This window comes from Podarcis erhardii (assembly GCF_964252035.2).
Source record: "Podarcis erhardii genome assembly, chromosome: 3".
Classification (NCBI taxonomy): Eukaryota; Metazoa; Chordata; class Lepidosauria; order Squamata; family Lacertidae; genus Podarcis; species Podarcis erhardii.
In genome coordinates, this window is record NC_138507.1 from 96,548,667 (window position 1) to 96,568,708 (window position 20,042).

General features: G+C 40.9%; 1 protein-coding gene across 7 annotated transcripts in view; it reads left to right on the forward strand.

Moving 5' to 3' along the window:
• The window catches only part of USH2A (usherin), a 437,539-nt gene that overhangs the window by 32,577 nt on the left and 384,920 nt on the right, over nucleotides 1-20,042 (forward strand). For all 7 annotated transcript variants that reach the window (XR_014154517.1, XM_081854411.1, XM_081854412.1 and 4 more), the window contains 6 exons: nucleotides 1,651-1,786; nucleotides 3,889-3,952; nucleotides 6,095-6,389; nucleotides 8,282-8,466; nucleotides 12,311-12,532; nucleotides 14,478-14,571. Coding sequence is in view for 6 of the 7 variants with exons in the window: in XM_081854411.1 (XP_081710537.1) it covers nucleotides 1,651-1,786; nucleotides 3,889-3,952; nucleotides 6,095-6,389; nucleotides 8,282-8,466; nucleotides 12,311-12,532; nucleotides 14,478-14,571 (996 nt within the window). In the remaining variant the exon portion in view is untranslated. The remainder of the gene's footprint in view (nucleotides 1-1,650; nucleotides 1,787-3,888; nucleotides 3,953-6,094; nucleotides 6,390-8,281; nucleotides 8,467-12,310; nucleotides 12,533-14,477; nucleotides 14,572-20,042) is intronic.

Consider the following 20,042-nt stretch of genomic DNA (forward strand, 5'->3'; position numbering starts at 1 on the left):
TCCCCTCAGCTGATCTGCACGGATCAGCTGACAAGGGTTGTGTGTATGCCTCTGTGCATCCTGTGCATGTGTCAGTGTGGGATGGCCACACTTACTTTTCACTCTACCCATCATTGGCATATGGCCTTAGGTTAAGGGAGGGAGGGAGGGAGGGAGAGAAGTTTCACACACACCCTTTGGATTGTTAAGACCAAGGAGAGTGGGTCCTTTTGATAGTTCCACTGCCCACAGAAACTCAGGGTGGTAGCGGCCCAGAATACTGCATTCTCTGTGGCAGCCCCTAAGTTATGAAACTCCCTTTCCCCAGAAGTGTGTCTGACAACTTCATTATATAGCTTTTGGTGAATGCTGAAGATGTACCCCCCTACCCGGTCCTTTGACACCTGAGATGAATATCTTCAGCCCCCACCTCATGTTTTGGAATTGCATATATTTTTTGTAACTAAGTTTTTTAACCTGTTTGTAACGTCTTAAGATTGCATATTTTTTTTTTTGCAACTAAGTTTTTTAACCTGTTTGTAATGTTGTAACCCATACTGGGACCTTCGGCAATAAATTTAAATTGTCACCATCTGCTAAAAAAAGAAGTGAAATTGAAGGTGTGTTTTTTTTCTAAGGTATCAGATGCAACAAATTGATAATGTTATGAAATGTTTGTGAATACTTTGATTATCATCACTACATTGCGTGCACAGTCTTGACACATGGTGGAAAAGAAGAACAGCTGTAGATGGAGGTTGTGGACTGTGCTTCCTTGGAGGTTTTTAAGCAGAGGCTGGGTGGCCATCTGTCATGGATGCTTTAGCTGAGATTCCTACATTGCAGGGGGTTGGACTAGATGACCCTTGGGGTCCCTTCCAACTCTATCATTCTATGATTAAATACCTCCATATGTTTTTCTCCTGGTCTTAGGAGGGGCTTTTGGTGGTGAGCAGTCCTTTGACACCATTAGGTGTCTTTTACTGTCTTCCATGATGGTAGACCTTTAAGAAAATCTGAAGAGTTGATCCATGAACACCCTTCTTAAAGCAAGAAGATTGAACAGATATGGATTCTTTAAGAGCAATGACTTCTAATCTACTCAAATACCCCCTGGAAAAAAAAAAAGGAAGAAGAATTATCCTGCATTACTTATTGCCATCTTGGAATCTAGGAAGCAGGGAGTTTCCATCTCTGCATCTGGTTAGCACGCAGATGCATGATGAAAGAGAAATTATCAATCAATGACATACCAGTATAATTAACTATGCTTGCCTACAATTTATTTGTTATCATCAGAATACTGACAGTAATAATTCAGATTAGTATCTACACATGGCTATATAACGTTGGTGTTCAATTATATCAGTGTTATTTGGTGATGCACATGGGACAAAGAAGATACTAAATGTTATCTTGTTATAGGATAAATGTTACCCTGGTTCATGTTTAATTTACCCATTGAAGTACTTTTCCTTTTCAGTAGTTGTATCTTCTCTAACAGGGATTGGTTAGAAAATGTATAAGGTGGTTTTCTGGTGATTTAACTGAAACAATGGTACACTGCATTCCACACAAGGCGGTAAATAACAGAGGAGATTAGACTGAGTATTTTGTTTCATTTTTAAAAAATAATAAAAAGGGCTTTTCCTTCCAACTGTAATTTTATAGGTTCACCACAGAAGAATCAATTTCTTTATAAATGGTTTGGAAGATGACAACACAGCTTTTGACTCCAGAATTCTTGCTGGGTTAATTGCAGATCCCTCTGCTGATGGCGAATGGAGAATTGGGCAAAATTTAAATGGTAAGTCTGAGTATTAAGGGAAGATCATATTCTGTGGTATGGCCTTCCTGTATTGGCTGGAGGTTGGACTTGATGACCTGTTATTCTACTATTTATCGCAAGAGATATTTTATTAGACAACAAAATGCTACTCCACCTGCTTCAATATCTGCTTTTATCATATGTTTTCATCTTGAAATGTCACACCATTGCCAGGTTTGGAGACAGGGAGGCACTAGTGCCTTTCATTCCTCTTCTATCCCAGTTTCAGCAAGCATGGACTTGTCCTCTATTCTTCTCCGAACTGCACAGAATTGCTACTGTGGCCGACCATAAGATAATGTGGGGGGAGAAGGGAAAGCTGAGGCATTTTTATCTTCTCTGAAGCTCGTTGGAAGAGGAAAATGTCAGGATTCTTCAACACTAATGTCACTAAGTTTATTATTCATTTATCTAAATTTGTATACCACTTTCCTGTAAATAAAACCTCTAAGCAGTTTACCAAAAATTACATTAAAGTTATCAATAAAATCAAATGTGTTTTTTAAAAAATCAAAATATAATTAAAGTCATCAGTGAAACAAGAATTACATATTCAAATACATGTCAGTTTTTACATGTCTGGGTAGGCTTGCCTAAAGAAACCTGTTTTTAGCAGGCAGTGAAAAGAGTACAGTGAAGATCCTGCCTGATGTCAGTAGGCAAAGGAGTACCATTGTGTTGCCATGCTAAAAGAACTATTCCTCACAAATGTGGAACGATTATTTTATGGCAGTTCCTCAGACTGGGCATAGGTGAACCTTTAAATAAACCGGTCCAAAACTGTTCAGAGTGTGTGTTCCAAAACTGGCTGAGCTCCAGTTTTGCAAAGGACTAACAGAATCCTGTCAGAAGTGTGGTGGTGCCTGTAGGTCAGGGTAGGCAACCTAAGGCCTGGGGGCCGGATGTGGCCCAATCGCCTTCTCAATCCAGCCCGCGGATGGTCCAGGAATCAGTGTGCTTTTATATGAGTAGAATGTGTACTTTTATTTAAAATGCATCTCCGGGTTATTTGTGGGGCCTGTCTGGTGTTTTTACATGAGTAGAATGTGTGTTTTTATTTAAAATGCATCTCTGGGTTATTTGTGGGGCATAGGAATTGATCCCCTCCAAAAAAAAAATAATATTAAAAAAATAGTCCAGCCCACCACACGGTCTGACCCCTGCTATAGGTTGTTGAACTCAGCATTCATTCCCCCACAAGGTGACTTAGAAATGTAAATGTTTTGAGTTCCTTGCAATGTGATCTACAAGTTCCTTTGACAACTAAAAACAATTAATACAAAAGCAACTTTGGAAAAGAAATGGAAATGAAGACTGAGTTATTATCACAGAAATACCAAATGTTTTGTAATTGTCCTGGCTGAATATTTGGTGAAGCGGAGATAAAATAATTTTTCACCATGTTCTGAACATTGCCATCAATATAAGGTGCCAGTGGTTTTGCAGCTCCCTTAAATTCTGTTTGGTGATGAATTGGTCCTGCAGATTTATTAAGGCTGAGTATCACTGATCCAGAACATACTGCAATTTGGAGCTAAGTCCTAAATATATCTGCATCTGGCTTGGAGAAATGTTTGATTCATTCCAATAGAACCATCCAGCTCCTATATATCAAGAGTTGAAAATTCTCATTTCGAAGTGCTTCTTGTTGACACTGTCACTTTTGAATACCAGACACACAATAATTGTGTGGAAGAAAAAGAAATCTTTAAAAACATACCTTTCACCTTTATTGCATAAAGTGACAGCTACAGTTGTCCCTACTGTATCTCTTCTCTAATTAGAGGTGGCACATGGGCTGCCTCATTACTTCTGTCTAATGAGCCAGCCTGTGTGCCACCTCTGTAATCAGATAAGAGATAGGTACAAAATGTTCCTATAAAGTTATTATAAATCATTTTAATCAAAAAAATTAAGTCACTGCCCTCCATAGTTTTGTCCGGAACCAAGATGGTTTCATTCAGAAGAGGTAATTGTGCAAGAGAGATCTCTGTGTGCTGAATTTAAGATCCCCTCATGCAGCACAGAGCTGTTTTCTGGTTGATGGGACTGGATTATTTATTTATAATGTATTTTCGCAGGTTCAGAGCAATTTGTTGGGAGGATGCAAGATTTTAGATTGTACCAAGTGGCGCTTACAAACAGGTGGGGAAATTTTCATTTTTACAAAACCCAATTGTGAAATGATCAAAGGAGAGAAAGGTTCATAGCTACGATAAGTTTGCTTCGAAGTTTAACCAGTCTTTTTGGATATTTCTTTATATAATGGCTAGATTAGATTTGGAACTATAACTGCATGTACATGGATTCCAACAGGGTTTTTAATTAACTGCATGGGTGCAGGCTGATAAAATCGTAGGAATTTGTGCTGAATGATCAAAGGTTTGATCCAGCTCACTTTTGGCACAACATCCACTCACAGAGAGATCTCCCTAGGCTCTAAGGCATATCAAAACCATGATTCCCTTTGGCAGTAACACACACAGACACCACACCAGGCTGCTACCAGGAATGTGGAACCTGTCCTTGCCTATCATAACCATAATTAGTATCTCCTTTCTACTTGGGCAAGAAAAACTCAATAGCTTAGCACTGTGGGCATGAGCCTCCATCACCCTCCCAGTGGTGTCCAAACTTTTTTCAAAGAGAGCTAGCCTTCCATCCCGCATAAAGACCTGCTATAGTACCGGCGTGTGAATCATGGGGATGTGACAAAGGGTCTCTATTTTTCTCAATTGGGAATTCCTTTGTTTTCTAGCAGTGCTCCTGAGGTGGATTGGATTGAGTTCCAACAGAATGCACAAATGCAATGTAAACACATAGTGCCAGAAGAACACCAATTATAGCTGCAGTAATAACCCTACCCATTTAAGAGTGGGCCCCACTGAATTCATGCTTCTGAGGAGACATGGTTAGGATTGTAGCCTAATTGTTGTTACTTCAACACTGTTATTTATAATGTGGAAGCTGTAACACTGTGGCTTATGACCCTGGCTTGTAGCCAAAGCTTGTTTAAAGCAGTGGTTTTCAACCAGTGTGCCGTGGCACCCTGGGGTGCCTTGAATGATGGTAATGGGCGCAGCCGGCAACACTGGCCTCTATCCCTCTTTCCTTCCCTCCCTCCTCTGATGCCCTCTTGCACCTCTGCTTCCCAAAGGCTTGCACAGCTGTTTGTTGCAGCAGCCCTGGCTACAAGCTCCCCAGCAGAATGGTGCCACTGGGGCTGGCAGTTGGGGGGGGGGGCTTCCCAGGCTCCTGTGGGGCACTGTGAGGAGGCACCTCTCTTTGGGCAGGGGGACAGCTCAGAGACCAGGGGCAGCAGCAGCTGCCTGGAGGACTCCCAAAGAGAAGGGAGAGAAGAGCCTGAGGGAACACTCAACAAGGGAGGGTGTTCGAAAAAGGGTGAGAGGCTGCCAGCTCAGCAGGCAGTGGGTGACAGAACTGGGATCCTGAGCGCCACAGGGGTGCCACAGAAATCATGTACAGTGGTACCTCAGGTTACATACGCTTCAGGTTACAGACTCCGTTAACCCAGAAATAGTGCTTCAGGTTAAGAACTTTGCTTCAGGATGAGAACAGAAATTGTGCTCTGGCGGCGCAGCGGCAGCAGGAGGCCCCATTAGCTAAAGTGGTGCTTCAGGTTAAGAACAGTTTCAGGTTAAGAACGGACCTCTGGAACGAATTAAGTACTTAACCCGAGGTACCACTGTAGTTGGTCAAGGGATCCGTGAACTCAGAAAGGTTGAAAACCTATGGTTTAAAGTAACCAGAGTTCCCAGAATGTTGATGTAATAGGAAGCTCTAGTTAGTTTGAAAACAGAAGCAGTTTTTGCCAGCCTCCATTCTCATGGCTGTGCCAGAGGAGGAGATAAGAGGCAGGAGGTGCAAGCCCAAGGTATGCTGTGGGTCATTCACATAGTGCAATAATAATAATAATAATAATAATAATAATAATAATAATAATAATAATAATAATTAGTTGCTTGTAAAACAAACAGACAGGTCTCTAAGCAACTTCCAACATATTTATGAGCATGAGCATAGCTCTATATAAAAATAGCTTTGTAGTTTCATGCCAACAGAGAATAAAGTCATGTAAAAGATAACAGCGTTCTTAAAATACGTTCTTTTTAAAGAGAAAACCATGTAGTTAAATTGGCTTTATCAGCCATCTTTTAAGTCACGCTTATGTGTTAAGGCTAATTACAGATGGGTCTTTACAAATAGGGCTTACTGCTCTTTTTATTGTGTGCACAACTCTTTTTTATATCTGTTTTTTAATGCTAGAGACATTTTTGAAGTATGGTCTGGAAAATTTCCTCAACTTCACAGTCAGTCAGAATGTCGCTGTCCTGGAAGTCATCCCAGGGTACACCCTTTGGTGCAGAGGTACTGCATCCCTAATGGTGCTGATGATACGACTAATGACAGGGTGCTCAGGCTAAACCCCGAAGCTCATCCTTTGAGCTACATCAATGATAATGATATTGGAACTTCATGGATTTCATCTGTCTTTAGCACCACTGAACAACTCAACAGAGGGATAGCCATTACAATAGACTTAGAAAATGGACAGTACCAGGTAATTTTAAGATTTCTTTATGCAATATACTATTTACTTATAGATGAAAATGGGAATTGGTTTATTTGTTCTGCCTTTTTTTGTTAAAATTTAACACAAAATGCTAAAGAAAATTACATTCATTGCTCACTTAGTTTGAGGAAATTTCAAATGAATTGGAGATAATGTTCTGTTACACTGGTGTGATAGTTTGACTGTCAAAATGAAAAGAACCCAATTCTGATGAAGGCGGCTGGACTGAGAAGTTCCCAAGAATTTAATGTGACATAGTACATGATATAGGGAAGTGGGTGGCGCTGTGGGTTAAACCACAGAGCATAGGACTTGCCAATCAGAAGGTTGGCGGTTCGAATCCGCGCGACAGGGTGAGCTCCCGTTGCTCGGTCCCTGCTCCTTCCAACCTAGCAGTTTGAAAGCACGTCAAAGTGTAAGTAGATAAATAGGTACCGCTCCAGTGGGAAGGTAAACGGCGTTTCCGTGTGCTGCTCTGGTTCTCCAGAAGCGGCTTAGTCATGCTGGCCACATGACCTGGAAGCTCCCTCGGCCAATAAAGCGAGATGAGCGCTGCAACCGCAGCGTCATCTGCAACTGGACCTAGTGGTCAGGGGTCCTTTTTAGGATGTGATATACTCAACTAGGGACGGGGTAAGACTGTGTTTGACATTTAGAACTACACAGCTTGGATACTTGCAATCAGAATCATTGTGGACACAGCTCATCCTGGGCCCTCTGCTGGCTTTTAAGCTCACCAGCCATTTTTTCAGGTGGAGCCTTTGATGGGCTCCTTCCACCACTGTCTCCAAGCAAAGATAGAAGCTTTGTGCTTTCTCCCTTTCCCCTTAGTTTAGCTTGTGAGGTGGGAGTATAATCATGGTTTTGTAAACATTCTTTTAGATCATACACCAAAGCCCCATAGGTTTTGTATGCACTTAAAGGGAATGCTCACAAAACCCAGTAATTTAAAAGGGAAAATGGGAATATTTCTCTATTTCTACACACAGCTTCAAATGGGATTTGGAGCTGGTTTTCAGAATCCTCATGGAGTTCCTTTGCAGCTCTAGGTAGCGTTGAATGCCTCACACTATCTTTGGAAAGCTATTCCTATTCTGTGGTTTGTCTTCCCCAGGGAATGAAAATTCTTGTTGGTACAATTGCTTCTGCATTAGCCTACATTGCAAATGGCACCAGAAGCCCGCAAATCCACATATAGTCCATTTTCCCATTATTCTCAGTCTGAAGTCTATATAACCAATCATCAGCAGAGAGGAACAAATGGCAGTCTCTACAAGCAAGTTCCAATGGCATGCTTTCATGATCTAAGTTTACCATTTATTTATTTTAGAATTTCTAGTCTTTTTGCCTTACAGCACTCAGGGAAAACAAAACATTCCCTCGAAGGAGTGCATTATAAACATAATGGACATTACTGCTCTCCCCACACACATGGAGCTATCTTCTTAGAGTGCATAAGAACCCAGCTGGATCAGGCCAAAGTCCATCTAGTCCAATAGCCTGTTCTCACAGTGGCCAGCCAAAGGCTTCTGGGAAGCCAAAAAACTAGTCTTGAACACCAATGCTCAGAGACATGCCACCTCAGAAAATCGGTGAGATTGTGGTTTGTAGCCATTGATAGCCTCATCTGATTTTGCGGCACATTGAGGAGCCGCCTCAGTGCAGTAGCTCTGGTCTGCTCCCCTTTGAGGTGGTTCCCCCCATCCCACCTCTCTCTCTCTCTCTCTCTCTCTCTCTCTGTGTGTGTGTGTGTGTCTTAATTTTTATAATGCACCTTCCTATGTTCCTATAGTTGCTTTAATAGCTAATTTCAGCTGAATCGAGGACCAATATGTATAAAGGTATTCCAAATGACTTCGCATTTTGCTGTTGATTTGTAGGTGTTTTACATTATCCTTCAGTTCTTCAGCCCACAACCCGAAGCAATACGAATACAAAGGAAAAAGCAGTGTGACTCTGACTGGCAAGACTGGCAGTACTTTGCAAGGGATTGCAGTACATTTGGAATGGAGAACAACGAGTCCCTAGAATATCCTGACTCTGTGAACTGCCTCCAACTTCCTAGGTATGAACAAATAGCATTGTGTGGAGTGCAAATGCACTTGTGGAGCCAATCCAGTGCTCCTGCCAGTATGTTTGCTGATCTCCCTGCTACCTTGTCCCTCTTCTTCCTGGTACACAGCAATGACTCAGTTGTCAGGAGGCCTGGAGATTTCTGCGTCGGTGGAACTGCACTTTTTCACCCTGGCACCGTTGGGCTGGCCCTCACTAAAATATAGTGCAACTACCTCACAGTACACCAGTTACACAAATTTGTACAATTTACCCCAGATTATCTAGTGGGAGACTTGTGTGAGGGAAAACTTAATGATTTGGAGTCTCAGGCAGGATTTGATCAAACAAAGAAGAAAGGTTTTATTAAACAAAGGAAGTTTATGACACGAAGTGGGTAAAACAAAGGATACTTTAGGTTATAATATTTCAGGTAACCGTTCACCTAATAATATTTATACTAAATCTAACTGATGTTATGGACTTCTAATCAAGCACAGCTTCTTTTAAACTTCAGTTGCTTATGTTCAGTTACTTCGCTTCAGACAGATGTTACAGGTTTTAGACTAAATGGTAAAATCTCAGCTTATTTCCAGTTATTTCACTTCAGTTCTTTCTCAGTTGTTGCACAGCTGTTGCAGATTAATACTTTGGCTCTTAAACAAGGCAGTACTTCCTGTCAGTTACACACCCCTTTGACTCCTCTACTCCTGAGCTACTCCAAGTAACAGACCCAAGGGATCACCACACCCCTCTTAACTGGTTTGGGAGTCTTTTCTTTTCGTAGAAGAATCTCTCCCCTCCTGACTGGAATGAGACAGGAGAAAGATACAGACCTAAGTAGACTGTATCTTTCCAGCTTCTACTTCTCCTGGCTCAGCCTCAGCATCCTAGTTAATTCCTGGCCTATTACTCTCACAGGACACCACACATAGACTCCTTTCTCTAGCTTTTGATATATTCCTCAGAGTAGATGTTTCTACCCAGAGCCAACTCTCTCTCCTCTCACTCCCTAACTCCCAACCTAAAACCTGTCTCTCCAAAACCTCTCCTTTTCAACTCCCTCTCCTGGAACCCTGGTCAATCAGAAGCTGCTGTTCGTTAACCGTTTGCTGGCAGGAAAAAGAAAAAGATAACACTTTGTGACCCAACCTGCCCAGCAAAACAAACCTTTCTGTCACAATTTCCTTCTAGAGATAATTGAATGACTAAGCCTCACATTCCTATCTAGAATGGTAAAAGGTAAAGGTACCCCTGCCCTATGGGCCAGTCTTGACAGACTCTAGGGTTGTGCGCTCATCTCACTCTAGAGGCCGGGAGCCAGCGCTGTCCGCAGACACTTCCGGGTCACATGGCCAGCGTGACAAAGCTGCTCTGGCGAACCAGCACCAGAGCAGCACACGGAATGCCGTTTACCTTCCCGCTATAAAGCGGTACCTATTTATCTACTTGCACTTAAGGGTGCTTTCGAACTGCTAGGTGGGCAGGAGCTGGGACCGAATGACGGGAGCTCACCCCGCCGCAGGGATTCGAACCGTTGACCATGCGATCGGCAAGTCCTAGGCGCTGAGGTTTTACCCACAGCTCCACCCGCGTCCTATCTAGAATAGCAGCATATTAAAAGCTTGTACCCAATAGAGGGGCGTGGGTGGCACTGTGGTCTAAACCACAGAACCTAGGGCTTGCCGATCAGAAGGTCAGTGGTTCGAATCTGCGTGAGCTTCCATTGTTTGGTCCCAGCTCCTGCCCACCTAGCAGTTCGAAAGCACGTCAAAGTGCAAGTAAATAAATAGGAACCACTCTGGCAGGAAAGTAAACGGTGTTTCCCTGTACTGCTCTGGTTCGCCAGAAGTGGCTTAGTCATGCTGGCCACATGACCTGGAAGCTGTCTGTGAACAAATGCCGGCTCCCTCGGCCTATAGAGTGAGATGAGTGTTGCAACCCCAGAGTCGTCCGTGACTGGACCTAACAGTCAGGGGTACCTTTACCTTTATACATTTCTTCTGGAGTAATCTCTAGAGGTCACATGAACACAGTTGGCAGGGCAATAGCTGGGAGAGGATGGTGCCAATCTTTTATTTCTCTGCTTCTTCCATCCCTTTTTCTCTTTCTCCCCCTCTTTCTCTTTTTCCTGTCTCCTTCTCTCTCCATTTCAGTGTCAACCCCGAGCCAGCTGCTGGGGAAGGGTTAGATTGCTCTTGCCAGAAGTCTGGCCACTTGAAGAAGGCTTCTGAAATTAGGCCAAGAGGGCCATCTGGCACAAAGGCCAAGTGTTGAATGATTCTAGTGAAAGGCATTTGTATCTAATTAAAAGATCACTATACAAATTGTTAAAAAGACTGGATGGCCTTTGATGAATTCTAGGAGACAAGTCAAGGTTTTGTGGACGTAAGGATGTTCTGCAGCCTGAAATAGTCTCATAGTAAGCAAGGGGAGTAACTGAGGGGTTGCAAACATTTCCTAGTTACTCTTCTTGAGCAGTTTTTGTGTAGACAGGTCTAAGACTGCTAAAACTGGAAGTTTTAGAGGTTGGCAAACCTCACAAAAAAGGGGCAGAGGAGACAATATGTCTTAGACCTTCCTACACAAAAACCTGGCTTTTGAGACAAGTGTTACACAGGTCTAATGCTGACTAGGTTCTGAATAATGCCAAGAGTTGGTGCAATCAGACAGTTATGAGACTTGTAAGACTTACTGCTACACATTTGCCCTTAGCCCAGACAGTCACTGTTATGTCTGTTTAGCACGATGAAAGCTTTTATTTGGGTTTGGGGGATTTTGCGTTCAGCCATAACTGTCTAGCTGCAACCAACTCTTGGCAAAATTCAGAACCTAGTCAGCATCAGACCTGTGTAGCACTTGTCTGAAAAGACATGAGGGAATGTTCCACCAGGTGCAGTCGCTGTTTGTTTTGATGGTGTTGTTATTTTTGTTTTGTTCTTGCTGTTTCAGTCTTGGCGGCTAGGCTTTTAAAGTGTCAGCATCTTTCTCTGGGCTTTCACGATTCAACATTCTAAGGGAGGAACAAGAGGTCATTGAGGGTACAATTCATTTTCAGCAAAACATATATTTTGCATTCAGTTGAAGTCGGGTGGGGTGGGGGAGATAGCCAAATTCATTGGCTGAGCAATGAATAATGTTTTAAAAAAATAATAATCAAAAAACAGGTTTATTTTTTAAAAAAACAACCACAATAACACTCCAACAGAAAAATTTGTGCATCTTAGAAAAGGAATTCAAGAGCCAATGTGTGAAATGCTGCCATAAATGTTTTATAATGGAACATTGTTTTCCCTTCAATTACAAGACATAAATGATAATAGGAAGTGACTGAAGTGAGCGATGTTATGTAGGGACAATGTACAGTGAACCTAATATAAAAATACCCTCTAAAGACTTGTGTATATCCATTGTACCACAGGAAACATTACGTGGTAGTGAACAAGAAGCTACCCTGTTGTATTTTTAAAGAAGAAATTAACAGAATGTGTTACTTGCTTGTCCTAAAGATATAAATCAAACTTACTAAGGCTCCATCTGCACTATATGTTTATAACAGTATTATACCACTTTAAGAAGTCATGGCTTTCCCCAAGGAATCCTGGGAATCTATTAAATGGTACAAAATAATAAATCCTTTGCTTTTAAAGAATTAATCAAGTAAAGGATTTATTATTTTGTACCGCTTAATAGGTATATAAATTGATTTCCACTTGTTTCTAATTCTACTTTATGGATCTTGTATATTCTGTTATGCTTTGAGGTCATGCCTGATGAAAAGCAGTATACAATAACCAAATAATTAAATAATTATAACTAGCTGTTTTTATTTTATTTATTTATTATTACATCAACAGCATTACTCCATATTCCCATGGAAATGTTACTTTCAGCGTTCTCACCCCGGAACCAAATCGCCGGCCAGGATACAATGACTTCTACAATACCCCAGCACTTCAGGAGTTTGTCAAAGCTTCGGCAGTAAAGATTCATCTACTTGGCCAATATCATACTGCTGTACCTTCAGTTAACTTTAGACACAGATACTATGGAGTTGACGAAATTACTGTCAGTGGGAGGTAGGCTACTCACAGTTTGTATTGAAAATGAAGTATATTTGAGAGTAAACGACTCACTGTGGATTTATACTCATTCAAATGAGGAGAAGATGTACTTCGTAGCATTGATTTCAGATTCAAAATAGGTTTGCCTTACATCAGATAAAAATCTAACTTAACAAAATAATCTTTAACCAATTTTTATCCATCAATAGTGCTTTTACATTCTGGATTTGCTAACTCTTAGAAACAGGTATGTTTGATTGAAAGCCTGATTGAAGCTTTGCTCTAGTGGTGCTTCCATTTTTTATTATGGACTCCCATATATGGCAGTTGTAATGGTCTTAATAATGAACTAAACTCTTTGTCTTAGCTGGTTTTTCCCTTTAAAAATGAGGCTTCTGTCAGCGAAAGTGTTGCATTATCTATGACTGACAACTTTATTGTATATGTTAAGTCAGAAGTCTTGTTGAAGGCATAATTACACCCTGTAAATAAAATGCAAATTAAGTAATGACTGAGTCTCCAGTGAAAGATGTGTTCTTTTTTTTACTTTGGAATTTATGTTTTAAAGAATATGTATTAAATCAGCTTTCTTAGTGAGAAAAATGAATGTGTGGCTATAGTGTTTTGTTTTTAATTTAATGTTGCATCTCAACTGGTTTTGTGCATTCTTTGGACTTTTAGAGAAGGCAGGATGTATATATTTTTTAAATAGATAAATTAAATAAACACAGTTTTTCTTCTATATTACTGTAGCTTGGCAGTCTGAAATGGTATATAGTGGTATAATGGTATATATGATAATGTGTGTGTCTGTCTCTGTGTGTGGATTCCACCCCAAAGAACAATAAGAGCAACTCTGAAGTCGCAATAAGTAACCCCTAAAGTGTACTTTTTTCGCCCCAAGGGCTGGAGAGATCTTAAATTCAATTAAAGTCCAATGGAATGAATTAATAGAAACTAAGTTAAGCTCCTTTAACTTCAATGGGACTTAAGCATGATTCTCTGCGCTAGGCCCATGTGTTTTAATAAAGAGAGTACAATCCAGCAAAAATTAAATGTGAGTAGGAGCTGATTCACCTATGACTTCGGCATGTAGGCTTTTCCTTATGGCAGGACCCTTATGTCCCTCTCCTATCATGTAGAGCTGGTGAACCTGTGGACCTCACCTCCCCTTACAAAAGTTTTTTGGGCCCCTTGCATCTCCCAAAAGTTGCCATTAAAAATAAAAATAAGGCTGATGTTAGGCATTTTACTACTCCCCTTACCCCTGTCCAGGTGTCATAATTAAGTTAAACATCTGGGAGGAAGGGCAACTTCAATGGAGCGGAGGCAGGGGTAGTGTTGTTTTTGCTACTTCTCTATAGATATTCCCTTTAACCCTTTTGTCCTGACTAAAGAGGGTTTGTATGTTAATTATCTAGGGCTTGGTTTTTTATGATATTTTAAATTTTGTTCTGGTAGCCTGGAGAAGGAAAATGATATAAAATAAAATAAAAGATACGTACATATACTCCATGTCCTTTTAAGGAGTTGTGGTGTTCCAGATTGAAAGGTTAATGCTGAACGAACAGGTGTTAACTGTAATAAATAATTAGAGCCTTACATCTGCATAGTATACAATGAAAGCACATAATGCATGTTTGATCACTTAATAGTTGGTCTACATGTACTGTCAATTTACTCCCTTGTAAAGCAGCATTTACTTGACATTTATAAATGCTGAATGGAAAGAGACATGAAATGGTTACTACACTTAAAGGGCCCTTTTCTGAGATGGTTATCCTTAACAGAAGCAGGCAATTACTTTCATGATAGTGTACAAATAACAGGGAGATGCCCTCTCAAATGATACATCAATTCACTCTTCTAAATAGCTTGATTTTGTGTAAATTTCATACTGCTAAACTTTTGTTTTGTGATGACTGAATATCAAAAAAAATGAATCTGCTCTGTTGTACAGGTGTAATTGTTTTGGCCACGCTGATAGCTGCGACACAAGTATTAACCCATACAGATGTCTTTGCTCCAAGGAAAGCTATACAGAAGGCAACAACGTGAGTTCCTTTAAATTTCAAGTTCTCAAATCCGAATCTGAAGGCAATTAAGAGTACACCCTCCATAATGGTCTACTGACGTTTGGTTTTTAATTTTTTTGATGTGCTTTTAACTTGTTTTTAACTTGTTATGGTTTTACTGTCTGGTGTTATGCTTTTTTATTGTTGTAAACAAACAAACAACTTTGTTTGCTGGAGGAGCAAATCTCGACCCTGCCAAACACAGGAAAGAATGATGAGGGATTCATTGATGCTTTAATGGTACGATCTGGCTAGTGAGACTCCAGTTCTACACCATAGAGGTTCAGTGTTGGCTACTGCTCATAGCTATTTCAGCTTCCAGTGTGCTACCAGTATCTGTATTTCCCCTGAACTACTCTACAAGTCACTTTGGGCTGCTCTGGGCAAGATGAATATAAAGTCTGTAGTTCCGTTACAGGTGATTGTGTGGTGAAATTGTCATAAATTTTCTGTTGACCTCCATGGATCCTACTTGCCAGTTATTATCTTTAATATTATAGGGACCTGTGAATGTTGTATGAATGTCCGCAATGCACTTGCCAGTAGTGACTGGTGGGGCTGTGTGGGTTGCATTGCTTTTCCATTTCCCACACGTAAGTTGCTGCCACTAACCAAAAGAAAAAGGTGCAAATAGCAGGAGTTTGGTATGGTGTGGATACACTATTGATACAGTGGCAGGAGCATCAGAATGATTTCACTGCAGCACCTACACTGCACAGAGCCCACATTGCCTTGCCCCTCCCCCTCTCAGTAAGCAGTTGTGATATACTGCATTTGGAAGATGGAAGAGCAGTGAAGTGCCACATGTGAAGCCCTGCTGGCCACTATTGGCACTTGCAGTAGTGCTTTGGCATGAGTTTTGTTATTTATGATTTACTACAAAATCCATGCACTGTGTGAGTAGACTTAATATGCACAAATGCATACAGGATCTGCATAATATTAAAACAAAATAAGATGACAATGCAAAATTAAGCAGATGGACTTTGAAGGCCAGACAGGTTTTCCCACAGATATTCATAACTCTGGAAGAGGTGCAAAGATTTGATTGTAGAAAGTATTACACATATAAGTGAAATATGTATGCAGATTAGAGTTGCCATATTTTGAAGAACATAAAAGAGGGCAGCCTGAGCCGCTGCCAGCCCAAGCCGGGGAAAGAGGTGTGTGTATGTGCAGGGCCACTGGCACGCCTGTGCGCCTCTTTCCCTGGCTTGGTCTGGCAGTGGCCGCGGCGTGCAGATCAGCCCAAATCCAAGCTGCCCGAGCCGGAGCCCAACCCCCCTCCGCAACCCCAGACATTTCCTTTAAAATGTAAAAATCCGCCCAGATGGGCATGATGGCCTCCCGAATGAGGACATGGCCAGGTTATCCCAGATATATGGCAACCCTCATGCAGATATCTCATTTCCACCAGGAAATACCCAGTTATAGAACTGATTTCTCTTTCCACTCCCTTCCACTGCTTTATACTTTTATACAATAATGCGTTCAACTCCATGCTGCAGTAACTTAATTCACCTCTGCTAGGTCCAGCTGCTGTTGCTCTCATTTCTTTTTCAATCCTAGAGAGAAGAATATTGCTGCATACTCACCACATATTTAAAACCATCTGCCCCCTGCTCAAAGGGTTCTGAGAACTGTGGTTTAACCCTCACAGAGCTACAATTCCCAGGATCCTTCACATACTATTGTTGCCAGTATTCTTGGGGTGTGTGTGCAGTGTATATCCAGCCTGTATGCAGTAGGATACAGAAAGCTGCCTTATACCAGATTAGACCATTTCCCCTCTAGTCCAGTATTGTCTTTCCTGACAGACAGTGGCTGACCAAAGTCTTATGTAGAGATCTCTCACACCACCTGCTGCCTGATTCTTTTCAGTGGTGCTACCAGGGATTGAACCTGAGATCTCTTGCATGCAAATTGAGCTCTATGATTGAGCTACAGTCCTCCTTGTTCTGCCAGCTGTATTGAAGGACAAGGCAGTTTGTTTTCACCATGAAGAATGCATTTCCAAAGTGTTCCAAGAAACAGAAAATTATAAAATCACAATCTCTGATAGAATGCTCAGAGCAACATGCGATAGAGGGATAAAAAATATTATCAGTTATCTACAGCTTAAAACATAAGGATGACAATAAAACCACTAGAGCATAGAAACAGCAACAAGGTAAAACCCAGATTTCCATCGGCAAAAAGCTTGGGCAAATAATGTTCTAAATTGCCAGTGGAAGCTGTATGGGGAAGTTGCAAAATGTTCTCAGATTTGTGTATGTATTTATAATAAAGTAGACTTTTACAGAATGCTGCACTTTGCCTACCTATATCCTTCATATTCCAAATACCCTAAATAAAAAAATAGAGACGAGTTGTGCAATTTGTAGTAAACAGTCCTATAGGAAACCAGTTTTGTAGTAACCTTACTTTAGCTCATGAGTTGGCTGAAGGTTTTCCAATTCAATGTTGTTTTTTGCCTTGCCAAAAAAGCCCTGTGCTCACAGCGGCATGAGACTCTCTGCAGCTACCTACTGGAATGGAAGTGATGCCACATAATGTTGCATTGTGTGGGATGTGAAGTGCCATAGCTCAGTGGTGGATCGAAATCCCAGTCTCAATCCCTGCCATCTCCTGGTAGAGCTGAGTCAGGTTCCTTGCTTGAGACCCTGCTGACCTCCTGCCAGCCAAAGTGGACAAAACTAAGGTAGATGGACCAGTGGTTTAACTCAATATAAGGCAGCACCCTGTGTTATCATATTCCTATTTTTCTATATTCTCATTTGATGCCTTGGGAGTGACAGCATCAAATTGTATCACACCATTATCGATGTATTCCTGGTAGCACGTAGAGGAACTCAATAGGATGTGGGGCTTTCATTTTAAGTTATAAAAGCAAGCAACACTGCCCCCCCCCAGCAAAAACAACAACACACTCCACAATTGTTCACCTCATCAGTTAACCAAGGTAAGCATCCACCCTAAATTTCTCCCTCACACAGAAGCAGCAGAAATCCAGTGCCTCTTGCATGGGAGGAATTTTCAGGATATGCGGGGAAATGGGGAGGGGTTTGGCTCTGCCTTAATGAGTTGAGTATTGCAGTGCATTTGGCATTAAGTCTGCCTTGCCAAATTGTCAGAGAAAACAGTAGTGTATCAGAAGGGATGGATTTGCTCAGTTGAGTGGAATACATGCCAATTTCTGGTATTTAGTGTGGAGGAACGGGGAAAGCAACAGTGGAAAGTGCAGAAAATAATCATAACATCATTCATATTTTGTTTTGTTTTTACCACCTTCCCTTGTTGGATTCACTTTCTACTTTGGAAGAAACTTTTTACCTGCAAGTGTAATAGATTGGTTTCATAGCCAAAAACCATCTTACTCAAAAACACACTGCAATGCTTTTTATATTGTTTAATTGAAATAAAATATGAAGGGGTTTTAGTATAAACTTGTTGTTTTCTACTGGAAACAGAAGCAAAGTCCTGTTGCTGCTGTTCTTCTTTTTTCTTTTCTATAAAGAGCTGGATATATTCCAAAAAGGGGGGGAAATGCCTCAATTTCACTGAGTCCTGCTAGCCATTAAAATAATGCTCAATAAACACTGGCTTTTGTGGATTACATTGCAGTCAATTTGGCAAGCGATGGCAAAGTTAAACCTTGATAATGTTCCAGTTCTTGACATTGGAAGGTATGAAAAGGAATATTTTTTACTGACTTTGCCAAACATTAGAGAAGCAAAGGGCTGAGGGCACAGATGTAGTGTCCCAGCAGAACCTTGTTCATACTCTCTCTGCCACAGGAACCTTTGAAGCTGCTTTCAGTCAGAGCACTTCAACGAAGCCCGTGGCAAACACAAAAATATTGTTTGATTTCTTTCTTTCTGTTTTTCCCCTTTGCGTTTTCTTCCTCTTACCCCTCCCCCCTTTTTGTTTTGTTTTATAGGATTTTCTAATGTAAATGATCAAAAGAAAAAGCATATGGAGAATAAAATAACAAAAAAAAAGAATATATTGTGTTTATATTATTAATAGCATAGCACCATCAAACTGCCTGCCTGTTTGCAAGTAAGCAGGCACCTGCCCCAAGGACCTTACAGTGTAAAGTAAGCTAGCGAGGAGAGAAGAAAGGGAGATCATGATTGATTCTGTAATGGTAGAACCACGTGGACAAGTATACCAGATACTATGTGTCAGGACCTTCTGTATTGCCCACTCCTGTATATAAAAATTACGTAGTAGATCTGTATTGTTCATGATTTTAAGCCGTCACTAGATGTCCAGGTTGCCTAAGTGGTCAGTAGTGGGTAAGCTAAGCTCCAGCTGGTTCACTTGCTACAGCCATTCCCAGACCAGCATAGCCTGGCATCAGTAACCCATGCTCTGATAAACCCATGTTTTAACTACTGCAATGTGTTCTACATGGGGCCACCCTTGGAGATAGGAAAGAAACTACAGCTGGTGCAGAATGCAGCTGCCCATATATTAAGCGGGAAAGTACACTGGGGTCATGTGCCACTATCCGTAAAATACTGCACTGGCTGCCTGTGCACTACCAGGCCCAAGTCAAGGCATTGCTTCTCATGTACAAAGCCTCCATTTCATCCTCCTCCTTACTTTATAGCGAAAACTTTTTTGTAGCATGGAAACATCCCCTTTTAAGCTTGATAAACAACATAGCCATCTCTCGTTTTTAGACTTTATCACACATTGCGGCTTGCTTTTAGCAACCTGAACAAATATGAAGCTCACACTGTTCCAGTGGATTTGTAAGAGGGCATTTAACAGCATAATTAGACCAAAGTTTCTGAAAAAGGAGTGAAAAGCTTGCAGGTGTACAGGCAGAAAGGTTGGGGGGGGGGCTTCAGCATGTTTTGTATTTGTGGTAAAAAGACTGATTAAAAGCATTTGCTAAAAATCAACTTGATTCACCAACTTATTTTAAAAGTTGAACCTCTTTAGCTGAAATGATGGTCTATCACAAAAATGAAGTAGGTCTTTTAAAAATACAAGTTGACACTGTCCTTTTAATTAGAATGAGTATTGTGAAATGGTACTTTGTGGGGATTAATTATAAATATTTGATAGGATCTGGAATTCGCCAAGCACTCTGGCAGGACCTGTGATACCATGTTAAAACAAACTAAATGAATGGTGCAAATGCCCTATCAGAATTTTTGGTGGGTCAATGTTTGTGTTGTTTCAGTAGGTTTTCCAGTTTTAATTAGTTTGCACACTCTGTGACTCTAATTATACTTATCAAGGCTGCAATCCTATGTCTGGTAGTAAGCCCTATTGAAATTTAATGCAATTTATTTCTGACTAGACATGTACTTTATAGGATTGCACTGAAGTATCCTTCTTTAATAGTCAAGTATGGTAAATTGTATATTTTCATGTATACCGTACTGTCAGTTTCTTCTAACAAAGAATTAAAACAAAATGTATTTCACTCA